The following is a 25,703-nucleotide window of genomic DNA, read 5'->3' on the forward strand; positions in this document are numbered from 1 at the left end:
GTTAAGGCCGGATTGAGATGCAGCACAGAGAGTGTGAGTGTTTGCTCTTAGCTGAAGTGTTGGGGGATCAGCTCTAAGCTTTCAGTCTGAAGCATAGCAAAGCACACCACCAATTATACAGAGCACTAATATTGTTATGTCATATTTGTGGGTTGATTCTTTTCTCTTAAAATCAATTTGCACTGTAAGAAATGTAATTCAAAGAAAAAGATCTTGTGCTGTGCAGCAGAAATTCGGAACATTCCAGAGCTAATTGTATAAGGTCTGATATTTGGTCAGACAAATAGTTTATTTTTGCTGTCTTCTTATAATGTAAACGTCTTGCAGGATTCAAGAAGAGAGAGATGAGCGCCACAAAACAAAAGGCAGACTGAGCAGATTTGAACCCCCACAAGCAGACGCTGATGGACAGCGGCGTCCAAGTAAGAAAAGTACATTTTTTCTGCTATTTTCTTTGATATGATTTTGGTGTTTAATACGTATATTAGTATAAAGGGGGTCATTTTGTTTTCCGTTATTTCTTTTTAAGTGGATCAACAATCAAGAAGAAACAGAGCCTCTGGTGGTATCCTATTTAGTATTTCAAATATTTAGCATTTGTTTGACACTTTTCATTACCTGCATAGTAACTTTTTTTCTTTTTTTTTTTCTTTGCATGAAGCTCTTGATGACTATGCTCCTGGCTCACATGATGTGGGTGATCCAAGTACAACTAATCTTTATCTTGGCAACATCAATCCTCAGGTACTTAACTGATTCTGTCGGGTTACAGGCAGCTTATTTATGGTGCCTGCAAATACCGGTTTGTCTAACTATGTAGATCAAATCCTGTGTCACTGTGGAACCCCTGAGTCAGTATCTAGGGGCTTGACTTCTGTCCAAGGAAAACACTGAGACACTGAAACTGTTGTACAAAAAATTAAGAGAAACGGATGTAAGGAAATCCTGAAACCAAAGGGCAAAGTACGCAGACGGATTAGCATTCATCGGTTAAGTGTTTGACTAAGGAATGTGATCTGTGATTCTATTCTATCACAGAAAAAGGGGTAGCATGTGCATACAAAAGTAATGGCCTCTGACACCTGTATGCAATTAATGAATTTGAAAGGTAAAGGTGCCCATGCACCTTGCGATTATCATACGATAATCGCGGGAAGTCCCGCGATCGTACGATAATCGCAAGGTGTATGGAAGGTGTGCGACCGTTTCTACTGTACGATCGCATGTCTTTTGTCTTCTGAGCAGGCTCGAAAACCCGTTGAGAATTGTACGGTTGTCGGCGGGTTTGTGGCCTGCAGGTAAGACAAATGCCGCACGGGCAGGTGTGCGCAAGCGCACACTGCCCGTTCAGCATTGCAGGGGGGGCGGGCTTGCGATGATCGCAAGTACGATCTGCCTGTCCAAGATGGGCAGATCGTAATTTTTTTTAATTACCTTACAACCATTGCAAGACAAAAGTCTTGTGATGGTTGTAAGGTGTATGGCCACCTTTAGGCTGGCCATCCACTGATCAATTTTTTTTTCCTTTCAACCCCATGGGCTGAACGGAAAAAATTGACCCAATTTCTTCATCACTAACAGCATGTCAATCAGGGGATTCCGCTTTTTACATTGTATTCTGACAGGTGCCGCCGGCCCCTTTTAGAATACCCAACCAGCGTGGCAGCTCATTGGCTGCTAACTCTGATCGATCAAAGATTTTCCGAACGGCTCCTTCAATCAGCTGATCGAGGGATGCTGATCGAAAGGGTGCCGACGGCTGCCAACACTGTGCGAATTTCGGCCAATTCCTCAAACGGCCTAAATTCGAACAGTGTATGGGCAGCTTTAGTGTCTTTATACTTACATGGGAGCTCAACACAAATATATGTAGAGACGGCTCGGGTGGGCCTATTCCACCCAAAGTTTATCTAGTTTGCATGCATGTGCAGAAGCTCCATGCATTTCTTGAAAAGAGATCATCTCCTGTGTACAGTTATTTTTTAATGCTAAAGGCTGCTGAATGTTTATTCAAGCGCTTCATGTTCAGTAACATAACTTTTAGGTTGGGGATAAGCTAGAAAATGATTCAAAGTAACACAGCCCCATACAGGCACATCTAGTACACATGAGTTTGAATGTCACACATGGGTAAACATTTAAATTATTTATTGGTATATTATTCAGGAGTATAACAGATACTGTTAGGCAAAGCCTCATTAGATATTAAAGTCCAATATACAACAAACAGGGACTTCGTGTTTGCTTAATTTCACCATATGCAAATATTTTTCTGCTTTGTTTCAATGAGGATTAATAAAGGAACCGAATGTTTAATTCTTAAAATGTTTCTTAAATTTATAGATGAACGAGGAGATGTTGTGTCATGAATTTGGAAAGTTTGGGCCATTGGCTAGCGTTAAAATCATGTGGCCACGGACAGATGAGGAGCGAGCACGGGAGAGGAACTGTGGCTTTGTTGCATTTATGAATAGGCGTGATGCAGAGAGAGCATTGAAAAACTTGAATGGTAAGATGACTTTTTTCACTGAAGAGGAAATTCTAATGCTATTTTATCTCTGGCTTGGGGAAGGGACTGGTCTTTGTAGTTTGAGATCTGCATTTAAAGTTGTCCTAAGGTTTCTTCAACCGACCTCAGATTCAGAGTAAAGAAACTTCCCAGGAATACTTAAGCTTTGTTCACATCCTCTGGGCCATGGAGAATAGTGGTGCATGCACTGACCTAGAGCCTAAAGCTGGCCAAACACTATGCTATTTTTTTTTACTCAAGTCGTGGCTGAACGAAAAAAAATAGAACCGATTTCTCCATCCATGCTACGAGTGCGTTGATCGAGGAATCCATGCTGTTTGTATTCTGACAGCAGCCGTTAGTCACTGTCCGAATACCTGAATAGAGCTGGCAGCTCATTGGCTCCCCGCTCTGTTCAGTTATAGATTTTTTTGGCCAGCTCCTTCGATCAGAGGACTGAGGAATGCCAGCCGAAAGGGGCTGACGGTGGCATCCACTGTGCGAATTTCGTCCAGATCCTGAAGAGCCGGCTGAAATTTGCTTAATGTATGGCCAGCTTAAGGCGGTCATTGTTCTCTATGACGTGGGCTGATGCATGTGCTTCAATTCCAGAGCACCAGGAGGTTTGAACTTTGCCCTCTCCTGGGAAGGCTTGGTTGTGGCAAGTTTCTTTATTCTCTGTCTGAAGTCTATATTGCCCTCAAGGACATTGATTTAAAAAAAATGCCAAATGGAGGGGTAATGGGATTTTATTACTTAATGTGTGCAAACATCTAAAATTTGCCATAGACATTATTTGATGGTTGGCATACTTTTTTTAGCAACTGGTACAAAGGGATGCATGGAATTGCAAGACAACCAAGTTATTTTTTTTTGCACTGGCTGTGACACTTCTGTAGTCTCAGGGGGTTTTACAGCACAGATACTGTGTTGACAACCCAAACCAAATGTTAGGAGTAGGGAAGTTCAGATACCAGTGCCGATACTTGGCATTTTCATGAGAACTACCAGGGATGCAGCGTTTGCAGCTGAGACCTGGCTCTGGCACTCCACCACTGTCCTGAAATCATTAGTCAGTATTGTTTTAGAAAAACTATCACATGACAATAAACAAAAATGTATCAGTACTTGTATCTGTGAGTACTCGAGCAAGTATCAGTACTTGTACTTGCAAAACTGGTATCTGTGGATCCCTTTTATATATGTTTATAAAAACAAAATTGTACGTTAAAAGAGATGTACAAATCCCAGGAGCTCCATGTGCTCCTTACAAATGACAGCTGCCTCCTAACTTCTAAATGTTTCTCTAGTCCTGGAGATGGAAAAGTATCTGTACTTGTACCGAGTACGGTACTTGGTATGGGTGCATACCTAGTTAGGAGTACACTGGATTTCTCATAAAGGTGTTTTTTTTGCATTTGCAGAATTTTTCAAGAGCTAAAGCATGGGGAAATGTTCATGTATTGAAGCAAAAAAAGAGAGAAAGTGGGGCTTTTAAGGTGTCACTCTAGGCATGGAGAACATATAATTCTTACGCATATAACTTTTAGAAATTCATTTTTATTTTACTTAATAAATACCGATTTTTTTTTTTTAAAGTGGGAGGGGCTAATGTATAAGCCCATTGGTTTCACATCCACATCAATTTCCTAAACATAATACAGTCTAAAATCACCATGGGCATGTAGCCTCCCTGGACCACACGGCCACATTCTAGGCATCAGCATTGTAGTAACCATTTATAAATATTGCTAAATAATTGTTGAGTTCATTATATATTTGTCAAACACATGTCAAAAAGTCTTGCATCGATGCACCGTGGGTCCAGACTTCAACGCGTTTCGCTAAAAAGCTTCTTCAGGAAATCATATAATCATAAGTGGGATGTAAGTAAATCTCCAGATACACGCATTCATTTTTGTAAATGAAACTTCTGAAGGTGTCGACCGGACATCTGCTTAGACAGCACTCTAAATTGAAGCGTTTACATGCTAAATAACCCTTCTGTATGTATTTGGGTTACAATAGATGGGCAGATAGGTCCCTGAGAATGAACTTTTTGATTAAATTGCATAAACTCTCAATCCCACCATGATTCTCACCCAGTAATGTTAATAATAGTGTCCATATGGCACTTTGATGCTTCCTTCTACTTCAGAGGAGGAAATGTTTAGTTGTCAGGAGATGTTATAGCTCACTTAGGATTTTGGAACTGGCCTGACTATTGCAAGCGGAGCTCCCAATTGCGTGCATCACCCGTAATTGATGAACCACCTTCGGCCAGCTTAACTTATGTAAAATGTAGTTTCGACTTCCCATATTTGCGGACCTCTAAGTGTTCATTTTTCGCTGTTCCTGTTGCCACACTGTTGTTAAGTGATTTTGCTCATTGAGAAGGTCTGGAATTGTGGTTATTAATTGTTTTACTATTCTGCTTTCAGGAAAAATGGTTATGTCCTTTGAAATGAAGCTAGGGTGGGGAAAAGCTGTGCCTATCCCTCCACACCCAATATATATCCCCCCATCTATGATGGAACACACCCTACCACCTCCTCCATCTGGTCTGCCTTTTAACGCCCAGCCGAGAGAGCGCCTCAAGAACCCCAGTGTGCCATTGTTACCACCACCCAAAAATAAGGAGGAGTTTGAGAAGGTAATTAACGAAACATAACAATGTTTTCTCCTCGTAACCAGTGGTGCTGGATACATACATATATTCTACATACCTATATAAAGGATTTTCTCTGCCCCATATATATATATATTTATACGCGCATATCTAAACATCGCTACATGCAGCACATACCCCATAAAGGTTAGTTTGATGTTTATTTCAGGATTAGTTATATCAAAATAAATGTGTGACATTTATTGCATTGGACAAGTCATGTGATTTAGTTCTTGCTTAGCCGGCTGGGTGCAGGTATGTGACTCTAGGAAGCTCATGGTTTGTGTGTGGAACTTGTATATACAGGGCTTGGTTAAACTTGAGTTCTCACTTTGTTAAAGCATTTCGTCAGAAAAAAAACAAACTACTATTATATATTTGTCTTTTAAATTTACAATATGCAACATTTATCCTATTATTTTGGTACAATCAAAGTCCAAATTTCTAGTGAGAAAGCAGGATATTGTTTTAGACTGGGAAGCCCATGAAATAACTTTATATAAGCAATCAAGAGTAACACGTGCTTAGAAGCGAGTCAATGGCAGGATGCTTTCAGGTGCTTTACTATGTATGTATAGCTAAACTTTTTTGTTTGGCTAGATTAGGTAAGGCTAGAAACCCTGTCAAGTTTTATTGCTGTCTGTCCCTTCTAGGCAGATTCACTCTCTATATTCGCCCTGAAGACCAATGTCAACAAGACAGAAAGTAATGGGAAATCCAACATTTTGCAGTTCTCACCAGAACAAAAGGTGAGGATAAATCTTTCTATGTGGACACCTATTCCAGTGACAGCTGTATAAGAGGAGAATTCCTCTCGCTTTATAGAAATTTTACTCTTGCTTCCTGTTGCCTCTTCAGGACAGGAAGTGAAGAGAAATCAAGGCAGCAAAAAATAAATAAACTGACGGGGTTTTCAACCCTTTCCTACACTACAACACTTAAAAGCTTTGACTATACATACACTTTAAGAGAACAATGGCTTGCACTTGGGACATGTTAGAGATGTGTTAACCAAAGGCTTCAAATTGACTTGTATAGAGATATACATCTGAGCACAGCACATGAGAAAAGCAACAATAAATACAAATGAATGTGTTTTTGTTTTGTTTTCTTCCCTTGTTGTCCAATTTATATACTGCATGCTACATCTCACAGATGTGTGCCGGAAGCAGAACACAAAGTGCTTGTGCGCATTAACCTTAATGTGGCCCTAAATTCAGGCGTTACAACTTGAACATGCAATTAAGTATCCTAACTAGTAATAAAAATGTATCTTATTTGTGTATCACTCAGCTGTAGATCCTCAAATCATCTCTGAATTCATGCTGACACCGTCCCTCCTTCTGGACGGGGGACACTTTTTGTTCCCCATGGTTCCAAGCTCACTCCCATGATGGACTACAATCTCAATACAAATTGGTAAACTAAACATGAGATTGTAGTCCATCACAGGAGAGTTCTTACAGAGGTGGCTACCTTACAACACACACAGGGACTATGGGGAACAAAAGTAGCCACCCTCCAGAAGGAAGGACAGTGTCAGCACCAATTCAGAGATGATTTGAGGATCTGCAGCCGAGCGATACACAAATAAGATACATTTTTGTTAATAGTTAAGATACTCAAATGCATTTTAAGATTTCACTTCTGAGTTTAGGGTTACTTTAAAGGCTCATTTACCTCTTTGCCTTGTGGTAATACGCACTTTAACACAAAACAAACATAGCAATGCACTAAGGCTACACACCTGCAAAAATGCCGCAACACATAGCAATGCGTTGTGGTACGTTGTTACTGAAAAGGGACGGGTGACGTGTGACTGCATTACAAATATGTAAATGGGTCTTAAAATGTATTTCCATTTTTGCAGTCAAAATTGCGAAACCTCCACTATGTTTGTGTTACCATTCACACGGCATATCTAAAAATGATTCAAACAATCCTAGTTTTTTGGAGCAGGTTATACATGGTTCTCTACACATAGGTTGCTAACTTTCTATGTTCAGATAAGAGAGACAATTTTATTTTTAAGGGCATTGACATTCAGTGTACCACCAGACATGAAGAACTTTAACCCTTTGTTAGAACACACTTCTGTACATCTAGTTTACAACTGATAATGGAGATCTGCCAGCACAGTACAGACAGGGTTACTTATAGCAAACAGTACCCTCAGCTCCCCTGTAAACATTACGTAGAAGGTGGAAGCTAAATACATTCTAAAAATATTACATCACATATCCTATGTGAATAGGAACGTGTAACAAATATATAAGAGGTGGTTTCACAGTTTGGCTACAAAAGTGGACACACACTTCAAGGCTTTTACTTCTTGTCCTTGCTATGGGAGTGTATTTAACATACAATCTAGGGTATGGCAGCCTGAAAACTATGTTTTCTGCCCACTAGATCTGCCTTATTGACAGCTCAGGTTAACTAGAACAATGTAGAGATGCTCTTAATACATCATGGGAGCAGAGGTCATCCCCGAACAGACCTGCTCTGTTGTGACATGCTAAGGAGGACCCCATACTGTAAGCAGTAATGGACATGATGCACAGTGTAGTCAACCACAGCAACCAGTTTTATTTATATATATATATATCTATATAGATATATATAGGTGTCTTCAATATCTGACTGCTGTGGGATAGTGAATTTTACAGTCATTTGAATTTATTGTTGGGAAAGGCCATATGTCTTTTGTTGAGTTTTCTTTACTTATATTGTTGTGTTGTCATTTTGTATGCCGTTGATTGTTTTCAATAGCTGTGCAGCAACTAAAATTCAACATCCATTATCAGCTCGTCACAGTTGGTAGGACATCTCATTATTCTAGAAACCTCTCAATCCTGCTTTACAGACTACTTAATATCTCTCCGTAGCATGGCCCATCAGGCAGGTTCTGCTTTGCACTGATCAGGCTGTATTGTGTTGGGGGGGGGACTATATTAAGGGACTTGGGCACTGGGGTTAAAGCACACATTGGAATTGGTGCCTTTTTGGCAAACTATTCAATTTCCAAGTAGACCCTGCGGTTCTGTTGTACAAATGTAAACATTTGCTTTTAAACAAGAGCCTGGCTATTTGTTTTATATAAAACTATTTTTGCAAATCGCCTCCATTTTAACAAAGCCCTGTATGTATTTATTTGCTTGTAATACTTATTGCCTCTGATATGTTATTGAAAGCCTAGTTCAGCTGAGAGCATTGTTTGCTATGTTCAGAAATAGAAGTTTACAGTTAGCGGCCCCTTAGCTGTATTGCCCTTACAATTTCCAGTGTAGTACCGAATTGATGTTTTAATGTACTTTATATATCAGGACATTTCAGCTATCACCCACTCTGTGGGCACATTCATTGTATCTTGTTAGTTGTTAATGCTTTTCAAGAAGTGCCTGCAGAAACATGTACTAGATGTCTAGTGTTTTAATGAATATGTATATTTTCTTTTGCTTGTTACTTGTTAACAATACTCACATATTCTATGTTTATTATCTGATGTGACTTCATATACAGACTCTGTCGCAAGCCATAGTCAAAGTGGTTATCCCAACAGAAAGGTACATTTTTTTTCTTTACTATTACTCATGTGATTTTAGAGAATATCCCCTTCAGAATTACAAATGATTGGTTGATGATCTTGAGGGGGTGATTGGAGCTTTACTGAGCAACAGTTTATCCAGAATTGTTTTGTTACGGTGCGCAGTACACGTTTCAGATAGCATCTGGCCTGTCGCAAATCTGTTTGCAGGATTATACCTCGCTGTATATTAAAGAGGAAAGTAAAAGAAAAAAAACTAGGAGAGCTCATGTCTGAAAGCTTTTCTAAAACTGCTCACAGGCCTCTCAGGGCAATTAAGCATGCAGATGCAAACCAACCAGCTGGGCTTTCAGAAACAGGATGGTTGACTGATCCAATCAGATCAGGTGTCATGTCTTTTAATACCCAAATCTTTTAAAGGGTAGCATAAAAAGGTAATTAAAGGAGAACTATGGGGTCAGTATTTTTCCCCATAGTTCTCCTTAGGGTACCCTAAGCTCAGTATACTGCGAGCTACAGCTTGCGGTATACTGAGGCGCCGGAGTGGATCCCGACATCGATGTCGAGATCCGCCCAGCTGCATGAGTGACAGCTGGCTCTGCCAATCTAGAGGCAGAGCCAGCTGTACCCGCCCCCTCCCCCGTCCGTTCTGCCAGTCAGCGCTGGCAGATCGGAGAGGGGAATTCAGCCCCTCCCCCTGTCACGACAGAGAGCCGTGACAGGATCGAGAGGTGAGCGAACACGGTATGTGTTCGCTCACCTCCCGATCTACTGAGCCGACCTGTGACAGTCTCATTGTCACAGGCCGGCTAGAACTATGAGGCGAGAAGAAATTGCTCATCTCATAGTTCTCCTTTAATACGAATCATCGCAGCCTTTACCTTTTACTCCACTAGAGATTTTCACATTACGGCTGTATTTGAGTGAAAGGAATGTGAACAGGTCTGATATATTTTAGTTTTTGATGCTGGTTTAACCACACACCAATCTTCTTCTTCTTTTTTTTTTTTTTTTTTTTTAGGGAACTGAAGTTCCCAGGTCTGCTCACCAATAAGTATACTACAGGGGCTTGCTGTCCCCTTTTAGTTTTTCTTTGTTATATGATAAAGAAAAAGGAAGCGTAGGGTTACGTTTTTGGCAGGAGCTGCCTAGCTGGAGTGGGGAGCAGAGCCAAAAAAAATGAAATGCAACTTTTTTTTTTTGCTTGGATTGGCCCTGTAATGTTTAAGTGGTCCAATGGCTAGGGATTGTGTCCCGTAAACTCTTGCTCAGGAAAGCACAGTCTTACTTTCAAGATAGAAAACACAGTCCAAGAAGAATCACATTTCAAATTCCCATTGACCTTTGACATTGGCCTTGGTGAGCAACACCACAGCTGAACAGTCTGCGGCAGCGGGGGACCAGGAAAACATCAAGGGATGGATTGGGAAAGTATTTTGACCAGACATCGGTACGATCAACTCCAATAAATGTGGTTGTGTTATAATTAAAGCACGTAACATGATGATAGGTCAAACTGTAGTTCCTCAAATAATCATTTAAAGTTCTACAGTTAAAAATCCAAATCTTTTGCCCTTACAAAGGTACTTGCCCTTTACTACAGTAATCCCATCTCAGATACTGTTACATTTGTAGCGTAGTATATGCTTATAGCAGAATATATTATTTTTACTGTATTGGTGCTCCACTGGAAATGACCCAGACTTAATTGTGCACCAACACACCATACGTCTTATATTTTTCACTCAGTTGGGATTTATTTTTATTTTTTTTGTTCTTTTTTTATTTTATTCTTAACTTTAGTTTTATATGTAACATAATGGGCATTACCTGTCCTATTTTTGGTTACAGTGTTTTGTTTAATATATATATGTAACACAGGGGTAGGTAACCCCAGCATTCTAGCTGTCAGTCTTGGATTGCCTCTTAGGACGTCTAGTTGCACCACAGCTAGAGTGCCAAGGTTGCCTACCCTGGAGTCAAGTAGGAGTCGCAGTTAAATTCTCTTCTATTTACTTTATAATTTAAACCTTTTCAAGTTTGCTGGATGTGGCCATTTTTTCTATATTAAAGCACAGTTATTGTGATTTAAGCCAGTGTCCTTTTGTCATTAAGCAGCCCATGTTATATTTACAGCTTGTATCATTTAGAATGACTTTTTTATGAAACTTCCAAAAGGCAGTTTTAGAAGTATCCGTCATGCTATGTGGACAGTATTCTTTGCTGCCCTAATAGCCTATCCATATTTAAAGTGACACTAAACTCAGGAGTTAAGCCTTAAAAATGCATTCAAGTACCTTCACTTTTAACAAAACTCTTATCTTATTTATCACTCAGCTGTCGATGCTCAAATCATCTCTGAATTGGTGCTGACACTGTCCTTCCTTCTGGAGGGAGGCTACTTTTCTTCCCCATGGTCCCTGTGTGTGTTGTAAAGTAGCCACCGCTCCAAGCTCACTCCTGTGATGGACTACAATCTCAGGTTTAGTTTACTAATTTGTTTTGAGATTGTAGTCCATCACAGGAGTGAGCTTGGAGCGGTGGCTACTTTACAACACACACAAGGGACCATGGGGAACAAAAAGTAGCCACCCTCCAGAAGGAAGGACAGTGTCCGCACCAATTCAGAGATGATTTGAGGATCTACAGTCGAGTGATACACAAATAACATTTGTGTTAATAGTTAAGGTGCTTGAATGTATTTTTAAGATTTGAACCCTGAGTTTAGTGTCACTTTAAATGTTGACAAAAGGGTTTTCTTTGTGTCTTTTTTCTTCACTATCTTTCATTTGGAATTTCAACATTCTTGTACACTTGATCACTTCAGACTTTGTTTGAGCCATTCAGTATGTTATTTTAATGTAGTGTGAAATTTTACATGCTGCTGCCCTTGTAGCTTAAAGGAACACAACACTTAACTTTTATAAGCCACGCTTTCTTACCTGATAGCCAAATCTTATTTCATTGCTTCAGAGGGTTTTTCGTAATTAATGCATACTATGCATTTTATTTACACTGAACAGCTGGGCAGCTACAAATGCATCATCAAGTAGTGCTGTTATATACCAGCAACCTCTATACTATAGATGGTAGATAGAGTGCAATTAGTATGTAGGGTCTGAATACATTTTCCTTTAACTCTACTGTCGTTGTAGGAATTTACTTGCTCTGATTCATCGCATGATCGAATTTGTGGTGCGTGAAGGGCCAATGTTTGAAGCTATGATCATGAACCGAGAACTCAACAACCCTATGTTCAGGTAAAAATCATGATGCGCTAAAAGCTTCCTGGGAAATGTAATTCTTTTATTACCCATGATGTTTCTGAAAGGTACTTCATGTGAAAGTGTAATTTGCCACTACTTCCACAAATTTTTCAGTTTGTCTAAAGCTGGCCTTACTATGTGAAATTTGCACAGTGGGTGCCTTTGTGGAAGTGCCGAATGAACCGAGCTGGCAGCCAATCGGCTCTGTTTGGGAATCCTGACAGCGACCGGTGGCAGCTGTCAGAATACAAAGGAAACGGCAGGGGATTCCTCAACGCTCGTAAGCATTGATGGAAAAATCTGTTCTATTTTTTTTGCTCAGCCCGTGGACTGAACGAAAAAAAAATAGAACAGTGTATGGCCAGCCTAAGGGGTCAAGCATTTTCCATTTTCATTGCACAATACTGGTATGCCCACCCTACCTTGTAGCAGCCCCAATGTTTTTTAACTGAAGCTAGCTGATATCAGAACACTGCAGCTGCCTGTCAGATTTAGACTACAGTGTTTTTGGTGAAACTTTTCTGGTGATTACATTACAGAGCTCCCGGAGCTTTGAGGCATTGGATGCTCTGCAGATTTTTGTGTATCTCCGGTAACCTTGATAGTGCATTATTTTCCACTGCCGTTCGTGAATAGTGAACTTTCTTTTTCCTTCTCTTTTCTAGATTTTTATTTGAAAACCAGACCCCTGCCCACGTGTATTACAGGTGGAAGCTTTACTCAATACTACAGGTGAATAATACTTTAGTTTACACTTTACTGGTCGGCTCTAACTATGTGAGTGGAAATCACTCACCTCATGGATCTCCTTTTTAAGTACTCTCTATTTTTATACAAAGTAAACTTTATCATTTGTGTCTTGTCACTTAGGGAGATGCTCCCACAAAATGGAGGACAGAAGATTTCCGGATGTTTAAAAATGGTTCTTTCTGGAGACCACCACCATTAAATCCTTACCTGCATGGAATGACAGAGGAACAGGAACCTGAGCCTTTTGTTGAGGAGCCCATCAAAAAGGGATCTCTTAAAGAAGAGTATGTCGCTTATGTGCTGCTTCAGATGTGTAGTTCCACTTATGTAGTCAAATTTGAGAAAAGTCTTCCATTTGTTTGTGTTCCCATTATTTCTAAAAAAAATGTCTTGCCTTTGAGCTGTTTCTTTGGTGAAGGTCTTTGTGCAGATTGCAAGCTACTCTGAGCAGTTTGAGAGTGAGACTACTATATAGTGTCAGACTGAGCTTCCTCTCATGAACACGCATTGCCTCGAAGGCTTTAACCCTTATTTAGTACTTACCGTGTTCAAATCAAGTTTACAACTGATAATGAAATCTGCCAGCATAGTACAGACAGGGTTTATTGGAGTACACAAACGTTTGCACTAACCTCTCCTTAACATTACATATGAGGACAGCTAGGTAGGATTTTTTTAAAAATATAAAGCACTTAAAATTGTAAGTAGTAATTGTTAGGTTATATTATGTGAATGGGAACATATAGCAAACATAAAACAGTTGTTATCCCAATTTGGCTGCATAAGTGGAACTACACTTTAATTGATTTTCTATTCTTTGTTTAATAATATGGATAGTTCTTCATAGCCTTTGTCCTGTTGCTGCTTCAGTTACTTGACATCGTGAAGTCTGATAAATCAAAAAAGGTCTTAATACTAGATTTTACCATTAGGCCCCATTCACACTGAGCGATTTTATCGAGCGATTTTTGCAGCGATATCGCTCCTATTTCCACGCGATTATCGCTCTATGTAGCTTCTCCAATCCATTTCAATAGAGCGGTTCACATCTCGTCGCTCAATATCGCTTGTAGCTCGTCGCTGGTAGCTTGTCGCTCCTACATGACCCTTTTTTCGAGCGATATTGCTCCTGATTGCATACAGCCCAATAGGAAAAAGTTGCGCGATGTCGCTCAATATCGCACGATTTTCATGTCGCTCAGTGTGAATGGGGCCTTAGCTGGCGCTACAACTTGTAATTACTCATTCATGAAAGCTTGTGCAGCTGTATAACCCGTAGTTGAATTACTTGCTGTGTCCCTTTAATGGAATCCCCCAGAAAAAGGATTTTACGGTGAGTACAAAAATCCTTTTGTAGCAGGATTAGTCACTGAAGTCTTGACTGGCCTGGATGGCAACAAATGAAGAGCTGGTAAGCTGGTATAACCGTATTACTTTGGAGTGCAGGAACAATATACGTGACTGCCCAGTTCAGAAGAGGTACATTAAGAACCAGCACTAACCACTGATAATTTCTTGTAAGCTACTTTAAAAAGACATCTAACCTTTCATGAACGAGCAATTACAGATTCACATTGTAGTAGCAGCTAACGGTAAATTTTGTACTCTCCATGAAAATCCATTTCTTGGAGTCCATTGAGGGACAAAGGAAGTCATTCACCTTTGGGTTATACAGTTGCCAACAGGAGGAATAGACACAGGGTAAATGGAAAAAAATAAAAAGTAGGCCAGCCAAGGATAACCCCTCCTACTTCCAGCATGCCTCAATTTGGTAGCAAGCAGTACTAAGAGCATCACCATAACATAGAAGGGAGCAATCTTTGTCCCTCAAAGAACAGATTTGCGATTTAGTGCAAAAATCCTCTTATTTTTGTCCTTTGAGTTACATAGAAAGTCAGTCACCAATCATGAGTCATTGAGTCAGTCACTCAACATCCATTGAACTTGTGAACGGGACACCAGGCGGCAGCCTTGCACATCTTGGAAACAGTAGCCCTAATGCTGAAATGACTAAAAAGCACTACAGACATACTAGAGTGTGCTGTGCAGGAAAGGGTGCCACCTGATTCTTAAGGAGAGGATTTGTCTCACAGAGAAACTCCTAGGGTTGAAGTCCCAACCCTCACACCAAGTAAAATATGCTGATTCTGCTAGAGGATTCCTACATATGACAAACCTGTCCAATTATTACTCTTGGAAGCCACTTGTGACACAGATCCTGGATGTAAGGCCCCACTCCCCTGTGTCCAGTCTGTCTGTCTGCATTGTAAATGGAAGACGAGACTGGAATGTGAAGTTCTGCCATACACAGGATTCAGTCTATCTCTCTCGCTGCGCGAGACTTTTGGTGCCTCTCTGATGGTTGATGTATGTCACTGCTGCAGCGTTGTCCGACTTAATTGGGATTGGATTACCCTCCAGCAAAATTTGGACAACTAAATGTCCAAAGCTCCAGAATGCTGATCGGGAGACTAGTTTCCTCCAGAGACCAAGTCTCCTGCATCAACAGGGTGCCAAGAACTCCTCCCCAGCTCAACAGGCTGGTATCCGTTGTGAGAATATTTCAGAAGACAGAAAAGGACATTACCAGATTTTCAAAGCCGGCCAGCTGTCACAGCGCTCTCTCTCCTCCGCACCAGCGATTGGTATGTCCCTTGGCATCCGCACATACTATACACTGTGTGCAGACTGTATTGACTCAGGGACCTTAGCCCACTCTGGTGGAAGGGACCAGTCTAAGAGCAGCTGACTCCAAAGATCAGGCGAGTGCAACTTTTTTTTTTTATATATATAAAAACAAGCACTGGTGCGGGGGTAGCCCCACTGCAAAGATTAATAAAATGTGTGTCCAAAGTTCTGCTTTAGGGAAAAACACTGACTTTCTCTGAATCCAGGACTAAATCCAGATAACCCAAACTATGAGTTGGTACCAGCGCCACGCTGATTGGAGGCAAAGAGCGCACTTGGTCCCTTAACCCCTTCAGCGTTTGAATTTGGGGATTTTACAGGCATCCAGCGACCTAAGTAAATAAAGGTAGCCTGACCAGCTTACTCACAGAGTGAGTCATAAGACAGTGCAAGCGCTGATGCAATGGAAGCGGCTCTGGACCTTTAAAGCCCTCCACAGCTAACTTGTTACCAGAATGGAGTCTGAAAAGTGCCATACTCTGATCGCAGTGCCCAACAGTTACTTCCAGGCTTTCTCCACAATGCCCAGTCAAGTGGGGTCTAGACTCTGCATTCAAGAAACCAGGGCGAGGAAGTCTAGGACACATTTTGTATTTGCCAGTGTCCACTCTTCCTGTAGGAGGCAGTATAACTGAAGATACATGACTTCCTGTGTCCCTCATTAGGAAGGAAAGAAATGCATATTTCTGGATGGTACAAGTTTTCTTCTTACCTTTCTTCTTTGTTTTATCCAGCAGTGTTAGGTTGTATCTAGAACTATGACATTCATTTCTGTTTTTAGACAAAGAGACAAATTAGAGGAGGTGTTACGAGGATTAACACCACGGAAGAATGACATTGGTGATGCCATGGTGTTCTGTCTTAACCATGCTGAAGCAGCAGAAGAGATTGTAGACTGCATAGCGGAGTCTTTGTCTATCCTGAAAACTCCCCTCCCTAAGAAGGTATTGCCAAGTTCATGTTAATTATTGGAGTCTAATGCGTTCTAGAGATTCTGCTTATGCATGTTTATTTACCGATTGCACCTTAAAACCTAACCCCAGCTTTCAAATCTTCTTCTGGTTTTTGTTAAGCAGGGTAGTGACATTATTCATTTGCTAGCAGACATTTAATACTTTTGATTGTGCAGCCTTTTGATGTATCTATTTTGTCAGTTGAGGTTCCAGTTTTACTGATTGACATGTTCGCTGTCTGCGGTTGTACTGGGACTACTCCTGCATAATTTACCTAATTACTCATTCCACAATTGTTTCTATTCTTCTCATAGATTGCCAGACTCTACCTGGTGTCTGATGTCTTGTATAACTCTTCTGCTAAAGTTGCCAATGCATCCTACTACAGAAAATTGTAAGTCTTTGTTACATGTTGTTGCTTTAAAGAGTGTTTAAAAAATGTTAATGTGTATATTCATATTAGGGCTGCAACAACTAATCGACATAATCGATTATAATCGATTATTGAAAAAGTTGTCAACTTTTTCAATAATCGATTAATCGGCTTCCGATCAGTTGGCCCTGTTCACGGCTCCACACATGCTGTGCGCCAAGAGAATGTTTGGTGTGTTTAGTCATAAGGAAAGCATTGGTAAGATGCCTTACAAGTTGCATCATGATGCGTTGCGCCATTGAAGGTGCTGCTAGACAGTAGAAGGGATCTTCACGCTGTTCTTGTGTTTTTAAAACTACTGATGACTTGGCCACTCCAGGATGTTCAGTCCCTGAGTGATATCAACATTGCTCTCATGCCAACTAGATTAGTGAATAGCTCCTATAACTTACTATTCTGGAAGCATGCCAGTTTTTTCAGTAGAGTGGTGCAGAGAGTGCTACTGCACAGTTTAGCAGTTTATAGCAACCAGATTTACTTAAATTCCATCTCTGGGCACACTAAAAATCTACCCCTGCACTAGAACGGTTAAGTTTTTGTCCAGGGGACTGAAGTAAAGCAGATTTAATTCCCTGATCCAGTCGATTCTCTTAGGGCTCCTAGACTGAACCCGAATGCGACTCTTCCCTGGGCTCGGACAGTCTAAGAATCACTGACATCATAACATCTAATACATGTTATATAGACATCATTAGAAATGAGGATGCCAAAGGACATTCCACCAGTCAAAGAGGAGAGCGCCAAGGGAGCAGGGACCTGGTAAATAAATCTACCCGACACCAGCCCCTAGACAAAAACGAGCACTTGCCCACCCTCTACTGCGGTGGTAGCCCCATTTCAAGGCTACTTATTTTGTTTGCCCGGAGATGGGCTTTGAAGGACAACTGCACCTTTGGTTCAGTTGTCCTTTAATCTGTTTACCCCACCCATGTGAGTGCAGCCCACCATTATAAACACTCGCCTTTCTCAATCGGCAATCTTTGTTGTGTGACCACACTCAGCATCCCACAGCCTTGCCAGTGAAAATGTCTTTGGAGACTTCATCTTCGTGCACATGGATTACCTCTGCCCCATTCATTCCCAAGGTTAAGCCGTGCTCATGGTGGCTGCTGGCGGACCTACAGAGTACAGCTTGCACGTAAGTATGTATGGGGACATTTTTAATGGAAAAGCCCTGGGCAGTGCCACACAGCAAAGATCACTGGATCAAGGAAGGAGAAAACCCTTCTTTACTGGTGGACCTCATGTAAGAGTTAGGGGATGGAATTACTGACAATTGTAACAAAGGTGCAGTTACCTTTAAGGGCTGGTTCACACCACAAAGAATGCATTCCAGAGCGTGTGCCACATTAGTGCCTGCATTCTGGTCCAGTGCGATCTGCAAAAATAGTGCATGCAGCATTTTTGCAGATCGCACTGGACCGGAACGCAGGCACTAATGTGCCACGCGTTCGGGTGTGGCCATCACACGGCAGAAGGCGTGGCTGTGGTGCCATTAACTTCAATGCCACGCATGGAGTCGGCCGGTTTGCATTCCAGAGGCCGAACGCATTCTTTGTGGGGTGAACCGGCCCAAAATCAGATCTTTCTAAGATGAATTCTGAATGGTTGCTATGCATTACTTTACTTTGTGCATTGCTCTTTACCTTAATAGATGAACTTTATGGAGATGACTTGGTACCCGCCTTTCTGCAGTAGTAAAGGAAGTTTTTGGTTTCAAACAATATTATTCTGTCAACATAGATTTTAATCTGTATCCTCCACCATTTTTGATTGTTGTGCTGCTTCTGTCCTGGACATGTGAAAAAGATTAATGTGTCTCTATTTACCTCATTAGCTTTGAAAATAAATTATGCCAAATCTTTGCTGATCTGAATGCTGCTTACAGAGCCATACAAGGACATTTGCAGTCAGAAAATTTTAAGGTCAGTTGAGAGCTTTATCTGTGTTCACTCTTGAAAGATACTCTTTTCTTTAATACCAGTAATGTTATGGAGATGCAGAATTATTTTTTAAATATTACTTTACCAACATGAATCATATCCTAATGCCCTCAGGGGTGTGGAAATTAAAAGACAAAACTACTTGTCCAAGGACTAAAGCGGGGGCCCAATCTTCTTGTTCCTCATGAAAATGTATTTGTCGTGTTACTAAAAATAATTTTAACCCAAACCGTATTTAACCATGCTAAGAATCACTTCTCATTGGTCAGTGCATTCACCTGACCACACTGACCAATGTGTTCTCGCAGTTTGCTAGTGACGGTCAAAGTCCACAGTGCAGGGCTGTGCTGGATAGCAGTATGAGGTACAGATAGTACACCCATACTGGCGGAGGGGAAGCACCGTTTGCTAAAAGGTAAGTATAAGTGGGATTAGAGGGGGCCCCATTTTCTCAAATTACTTGTGCGTGTTAAAAGAGCACTGTTGCCCGGTTACCACAATATGGCACACAGTGGAATGGAGGCAGTACTTAGCGCGCGCACACACAGTGCCCTACACATGCATTTATTTGCATGCAGATGGCTAGGGCGACAGGGTTGGTTTTACATTTTACTTTGGCACTTTTTTTTTAAAAAAAACATTTTTTTAACTTTTTTTGTTGACTTCACTTGTTTATTGCGATCACACAGGGGATAATAAGTCCCAATGTGATAGCGTTTGAAGGTGACAGGTTCTCTTTTATGAAGCAAGTCCTCCAATACAGAAGATCCCTCATCCACTGAGGGGCACAGTAGGTCATATACTGTTTGGTTATACTGCCACACTAAGCTTTCATGGATGGGCAGTTACAGATTCAAATTGCAGAACCAGCTAATGGTACATTTTGTACTCGCTGTAAAATCCTATTCTTGGAGTCCATTTAGGGAAACAGGAAATTTATTTTCTTTTGGGTTATACAACTGCCTACAGAAGGATTGGACATTGGTAAACCAAAAAATTGTAGGCCCTCCCTGGTTAATGCCTCGTATTGCCAGCATGACAGGGGGGGATCCACCCTATTCACCATTGCATGACTGTGGGGGATCCACCCTATTCACCATTGCATGACTGTGGGGGATCCACCCTATTCACCATTGCATGACTGTGGGGGATCCACCCTATTCACCATTGCATGACTGTGGGGGATCCACCCTATTCACCATTGCATGACTGGGGGAGATCCACCCTATTCACCACCCCTCTTAATGTTGGATGGCTGGGGGGGGGTCCACCCTATTCACCATTGCATGACTGGGGGGGATCCACCCTATTCACCATTGCATGACTGGGGTGAATCCACCCTATTCTCCATTGCAAGATCCTCAATAAGTTCCTGTCGAAAAATTCTGTATAGAATCTACCCGCTTTCATCGCCTGCCTTATAACGGGAGCCTTTCTCGCATCAGTGGACAACAAAGATGCATATTTGCACATCTCCACTTTTCCTGTCCATCAGTGCTAATTGTGTTTTGCTACGGACAGTCATCGCTACCAGTTGGTTGCCCTACCATGTGGCCTGTCCACTGCGCCTCGGGTATTTATCAAGGTGATTTATCCCTGTTTTGGCTCTGATTTGGTCTCAGGGGATCACCAGAGTGGGGTATTTAGAGCACCTTCTTCTCAGTTGGACTTATTGTCCAACACTCATCAGACAGTATAAACCCTGCAAAGCTTCATAAAATGACTTGGAGTACCTGTACCTTGTCTTGGACACGGCCCTATCCAAAATGTCCCTCACCCACAAAAAGACTATCTCTTCCTATGCTCTGATCTTGCAGTCCAAGAGTCTCTTGTCTGTTGGTTTTTGCATGATGGAGCGAGCCTTAATGATGGCCTCCTTGCTGGTAGTTCCCTATGCGCAATTTAACTCCAGGCTGTTGCAGCTAAACAGTCTGGTTGCAATAGGACAAACGGAATCAGTCCCTGGACCTGGCATTGTGGATCTCCAACCCATTGATTGTTCCGTCAACACTGGACCCCACAGTTACATGGCCACCTGACCAGGGTTCGGCCAGACAATTCCATAGCCGTGGCTTACATCAGCCATTGGGGATGCAACAGGAGGCAAGAAATTAAGAGAAGTGGATCCGATTCTGGCCTGGGCGGAATTTTATATCCTGACTCTGTCCTCTGTGCACATTCCAGGGATTGAAAAATGGAAGGTGAAATTCTTCAATTGGACTATTCCAAGAAGCGGAAGGGTCTGTGATGTGGCAGTAGGGAAGGGCTGTGTTAGGACACTGAAACCTGGGGTGATCTGATTCCATCAAGCTAAAAGGCACATTGCAAATGAATGAAGAATGTGAAGTGAACACTTTTTTTTTTTTTTTAAAGAGACAGGTTCTCTTAAAACTTAATGTTTGAAGCATTTTATTTCTTAATTTTCCAGTTCAGATAGAAGGAAAAAACTTTAGCATTTGACATTCTATTAGGTCTTTAATTGTCTCCCAAAACAAGCCATGGCAACTATCAAGGTTACCAGTGTGCTGATTTCCGCTCTCAAATGGCTGGTGTCTTAGCTGGTCGCGTGCAGCACAATGGCAACTGCCATCCAAATAGTGGCTAAGATGGTGCCTTTCTTGTCTGTAAAGGATAGGCAGTTGTAGTTCCACTTTAATGTGAACATTGCTAGTACTATTCTGATCCCTGACTCATAGCAGTAAATGTTGGAGTTTGAATTAAGCAGTATACAATATTGTTTTCTTTACAGCAACGTGTTATGGCCTGCTTCCGGGCATGGGAAGACTGGACTATTTATCCTGAACCCTTTTTAATCAAGCTACAAAATATTTTCCTTGGTCTTGTAAATATTGAGGAGAAGGAACCTGAGGTAAGTGCATATTTATAAGAACAGCTTGCAGAAAGTAAGGTTCCTTTCACTCGGACTGATCGGATATCATCGCTGTGACATACTGTATGTGTGTCTCCAGTTTTTTCCTCTATCTTGCGATGCAGGAAAAATCTGAAATGACTGGACCCCATGTCGGTCTATGGGGAATCGGATGTAAATGGACATGTGCCCGTTTACATCAGATTACCCCTGATCGTGACGATCCGGTTCGTCGAAATGGACTTCTGTGTGGAAGGCTGTGTGATTAATGGGTCGCCCACACCTTTTTGAAACTAACAAATCCTGGTGCAGAATAATGCGTACCTGAAATGCATGTGCAATTCTTTTATTAACCTAAACAATGTAGCTTGTTTTTTAATGTGTTAAATTGTTTTCTAGACCGTAGTAAAATATAAGGCAAATACCACATTTTTACACAAGTCTTTGCAGGTGAATAGCAAACTGTTTGTGTTGTGCTCAAAGGAGGTAATAGATGATTTGGATGGTGCTCCAATTGAAGAAGAGTTAGATGGGGCTCCACTGGAGGATGTGGATGGAATTCCTCTTGATGGAGCACCACTTGACGACTTGGATGGTGTGCCTATAAAAACCCTTGATGATGACTTGGATGGTGTTCCATGTAAGACAAAGATTTTAATATACTATTTCAAAATCATACACCCAGTCTGTGTGCTGACATGATTCTTTTTTTTTTGTATATTTAAAAGTGGACATTTCTGATGACTCTAAAAAGAATGAGCCAATTTTTAAGGTAGCTCCCTCTAAATGGGAAGCTGTAGATGAATCAGCGCTGGAATCACAAGGTAATTACCACTTAGGAAATATCTTCTACACTGCCATGTAGTACTTATGAGCAGGGCTTGAAAAAGTTTAGAGTGTCTCAACAGTCAGTCAAAAATGTCACAAGTCAGCATGACCGGACTATAGCCTTGCAATGTATGTTAACATTTTTTAGGGACAGATAGAGCTTTCTTTTGATGGTATATAATCACCACTGGGTATGGGGTTTATTTTTTACTATATAATAAAAAAAGTACCGTAAATTTTGAAGGAAAAAAAAAATGTTTTCCCTACATTATGTTAAACCTTTATTCTTACCCATATTTTTGGTAAAATATAAAAGACGGGGTCACGTCGGGTAAATGGACACCAAATATGTCAAGCCTTAAAATTGTGCGCGCCCGCAAAATCGCAAAAAAACAACCACACCGACTATTTAAAATCTTTTACCACTCATCAGTTTAGTGTTATCAGTGATTAATGACCCTAAAATGATTGCTCACACTCCGACGTTTGCAGTGATAATAGGTCCAATCGTCGCTTTCGCACGTGGGCGCACCCGACGCATGTTTGCGTGTGTATGTGGGGGGGCGTGGGACTTAAATGTTCTTTAGTGGGTTTTTTTTTAATTTTAATTATGCTTATTTCATATTTGTTATTTTTTTAAATCTTATCTTTATTGCTATCACATGTCTCTATAAAGTGACAGGTCCGCTTTATAGAGACACCAGGGGTCTCCAAGACTCCTAATGTCATCTGGGGGACCCCCAGAGAAGCTGATGAAGCAGAGATCTGTTTCACCAGCTTCTGAAGCTGGAGAGTGACGGCAGAATGCGGAAGTGATGTAATATACATTACTTCCTGCATACGGAGAGGAGAACAGAGGGAGATCTGTACAGATCTCCCTTTGATCTCCTGTCACAGAGCAGCCGGGCACAGTGGATCTCGGGACCGGCAACAGCATTGACTGCTGCTGCTAATACAAGCGATCAGGAGTCTTTAGAGATGCCCGATCGCTTGAATGTATGTTTAATAAACAGCCGGACGGGAAGCTACTTGTCGGGCTCCGGCGTCCTCTCGTCACAGATGATAAGACGAGCATATTTTTCAAGTCCTGCTTATGAGCATGCATTCCCTTTTGTATGTATTTAAAGTATGGGGGTAATAAAAAAACTAAAACATGTGGGGGAATGCAGATTTTGTAGGTTGTTGGCAAATACCATTTTTCTTTTTTTAGCTGTCACCACATCCAAGTGGGAATTGTTTGACCAGCACGAAGAGTCTGATGAGGAAGACAATCAAAAGTAAGGGCAGTTTAAAGGACTTATTGTAGTTTCTTAGATTGCATACATTACATATATTTAGAGATAAGCGCATGTGGAAATGTTTTGTTTTGTGTAACTAAAATCCTGCTGAAAAATATATGTAAAGAAACTGCCAGAAAAGGCCGTCTGTTTAGCTGGCATATGTTTATGAAGAGGTTTTTTTTCTGATCTGCTAATTAACTTCAGATAGCAGCACAATTATATGCTATACACGTGATTCTAGTAGCTGGAGGTGTCTGTTTATTTTTACTGGCACCATTGCATTCAGTATGTGGTTCTCAATCTTTTGTGCAGAAAATGGTTCACAAATCTGTATGTGCAGCCTTTAAATAAATTCAGTATGTTAATATATCATAACTTCACCACTGAAAGAAAAACTTAACTCTTGGGTGGCTGCATGGGAAGATTGTTGTGATGGTGAATTACAGTGGCAGAACCTCCGCATGGATTGACCCTGTGAAACTTTCCCGTTATGCTGCAGCATGTGTAGTGAAGCTCCTGTGGGGCTTAGTAAGGGGACAGTGCTTGTACACCTATATACATAGGTCTGCAGGTGTAGGGATTTGGCTATAAGAACCACATACTGCGCAAGATGCCAGCTTGAAAATGACTGCCTCCCAGCAGGTAGCCTGCGATCACCAAGTTAGGTTAAATTCTAAATATCTGAAGTATATTGTAAATGGTTCATGTAGATTAATCCAACTTAAGTCGCACTGTTTGTTTTTATAGTTTTCAACACCACAACATAAGTAGAATTTTAGATGTGTGTAGAAATATGGGAACTACCATTTGCTATTTTTTTTGAAATGTCCAATCTAGAGCTGTCATCCTCATCATTGCTTTTGTACTTGGTGAGTCACTAAGCCAGGACACACATTCAATGGTGCACATGATTGTTCAAGGTCACAAACTAAAAACGTGGTGAAAGAAGACTAGGTATGCCAGCTCAGGAGCTTTCACCTTCTAAAACTTGTCAGCACCAATATTTACATATGTTTCTTTCCCTGTAGCCAAGAGGAAGAGAGTGACGATGAAGAGGATACACAGAGTTCTAAATCGGAGGACCAACATTACTATTCCAATCCAATTAGAGATGATATGTCTGATTCAAAATCATTTAAATATTCTGAAATGAGTGAAGAAAAACGTGCCAAACTTAGAGAAATTGAGGTCAGTAAAAATGATATTTTCTACCTATTATTTTTTATTTTTTGTCCCTCCCAGATTTGCGGTTTTATTTATACTGATACTAATCTGTCACGGGCAAGCTTTTCCTACAACCCTACTTATTACCTAAAGGTAAAATATGTTATTAATTAAAAGGTAGCTTGCTGCAGACTATGTAATAAGGCAACATGCTCAGTGGCAGTCTGCGTTTCTCTCAGTAAAATGTTCCTTTTAAATGCTCATTTATTGCTTGCTTGGTATAACAAACTCAAGCCTATAGGAGGCTGGGACATTTGCAAACAGCTCCCGTATAACCACTCATCTACCTAGTATTGGTTTTCTGCTAGTGTCCAAGGAGGCTGGATATTTTTTCTTCAGTTTTGTTAAAGTCTAACATTTCTAGCCTTCTCACTCTAGTGACTTCAAATAACATTGCTTTTACACGCTGCTTGCACTGCAGCAGATAATTGTATCCACAGCACTAGCTTTTGGATAGCCTGTAATGTGACCTTCAGGTACTGGGCTCTGCGTTGTGGGTGCTTTGCAGACCTTAGTGTACTTTGGTAAATGCGGCTTTCCAGGTCAAGAGCCGTGGCACAGCCCCAGATGTGACCCTGTTTCTGAAGACTCACTTGTGAGTAATGGCGGTTGGGCTGAAGCTTGAGGAGCTTCCTAACTATTTGCATTATTGGGCATTTCCTGCCATCTCCGGTTTACCGCGGTAAGGATTAAAGTGTATTTCCACTTTTGCAGTCAAAGTTGAGAAAGCCCCCCCCCCCCCCCTAAT

The 25,703-nt window shown here is 41.1% G+C and overlaps 1 protein-coding gene across 3 annotated transcripts in view; it reads left to right on the forward strand.

Annotated features, from left to right (window-relative positions):
* Positions 1-333: 333 nt before the first annotated feature.
* Positions 334-25,703, forward strand: part of U2SURP (U2 snRNP associated SURP domain containing) — a 40,538-nt gene continuing 15,168 nt past the window's right edge. Inside the window, exons 1-17 of one of the 3 annotated variants that reach the window (XM_018555627.1) lie at positions 334-431; positions 530-565; positions 662-744; positions 2,344-2,509; positions 4,951-5,162; positions 8,697-8,740; positions 11,877-11,981; positions 12,653-12,719; positions 12,858-13,021; positions 16,207-16,369; positions 16,693-16,772; positions 18,649-18,736; positions 21,504-21,623; positions 22,107-22,263; positions 22,352-22,447; positions 23,662-23,728; positions 24,760-24,919. In XM_018555627.1, the coding sequence (XP_018411129.1) occupies position 431; positions 530-565; positions 662-744; positions 2,344-2,509; positions 4,951-5,162; positions 8,697-8,740; positions 11,877-11,981; positions 12,653-12,719; positions 12,858-13,021; positions 16,207-16,369; positions 16,693-16,772; positions 18,649-18,736; positions 21,504-21,623; positions 22,107-22,263; positions 22,352-22,447; positions 23,662-23,728; positions 24,760-24,919 (1,809 nt within the window). In that variant the 5' untranslated portion in view covers positions 334-430. Of the gene's footprint in view, positions 432-529; positions 566-661; positions 745-2,343; positions 2,510-4,950; positions 5,163-8,696; positions 8,741-11,876; positions 11,982-12,652; positions 12,720-12,857; positions 13,022-16,206; positions 16,370-16,692; positions 16,773-18,648; positions 18,737-21,503; positions 21,624-22,106; positions 22,264-22,351; positions 22,448-23,661; positions 23,729-24,759; positions 24,920-25,703 lie in introns of those variants that run through there. The other 2 variants (XM_018555628.1, XM_018555629.1) reach the window with 2 other exon arrangements.

The sequence above is a fragment of the Nanorana parkeri genome, unplaced genomic scaffold, assembly GCF_000935625.1.
Source record: "Nanorana parkeri isolate BGI_ZX_2015 unplaced genomic scaffold, ASM93562v1 scaffold205, whole genome shotgun sequence".
Lineage (NCBI taxonomy): Eukaryota > Metazoa > Chordata > Amphibia > Anura > Dicroglossidae > Nanorana > Nanorana parkeri.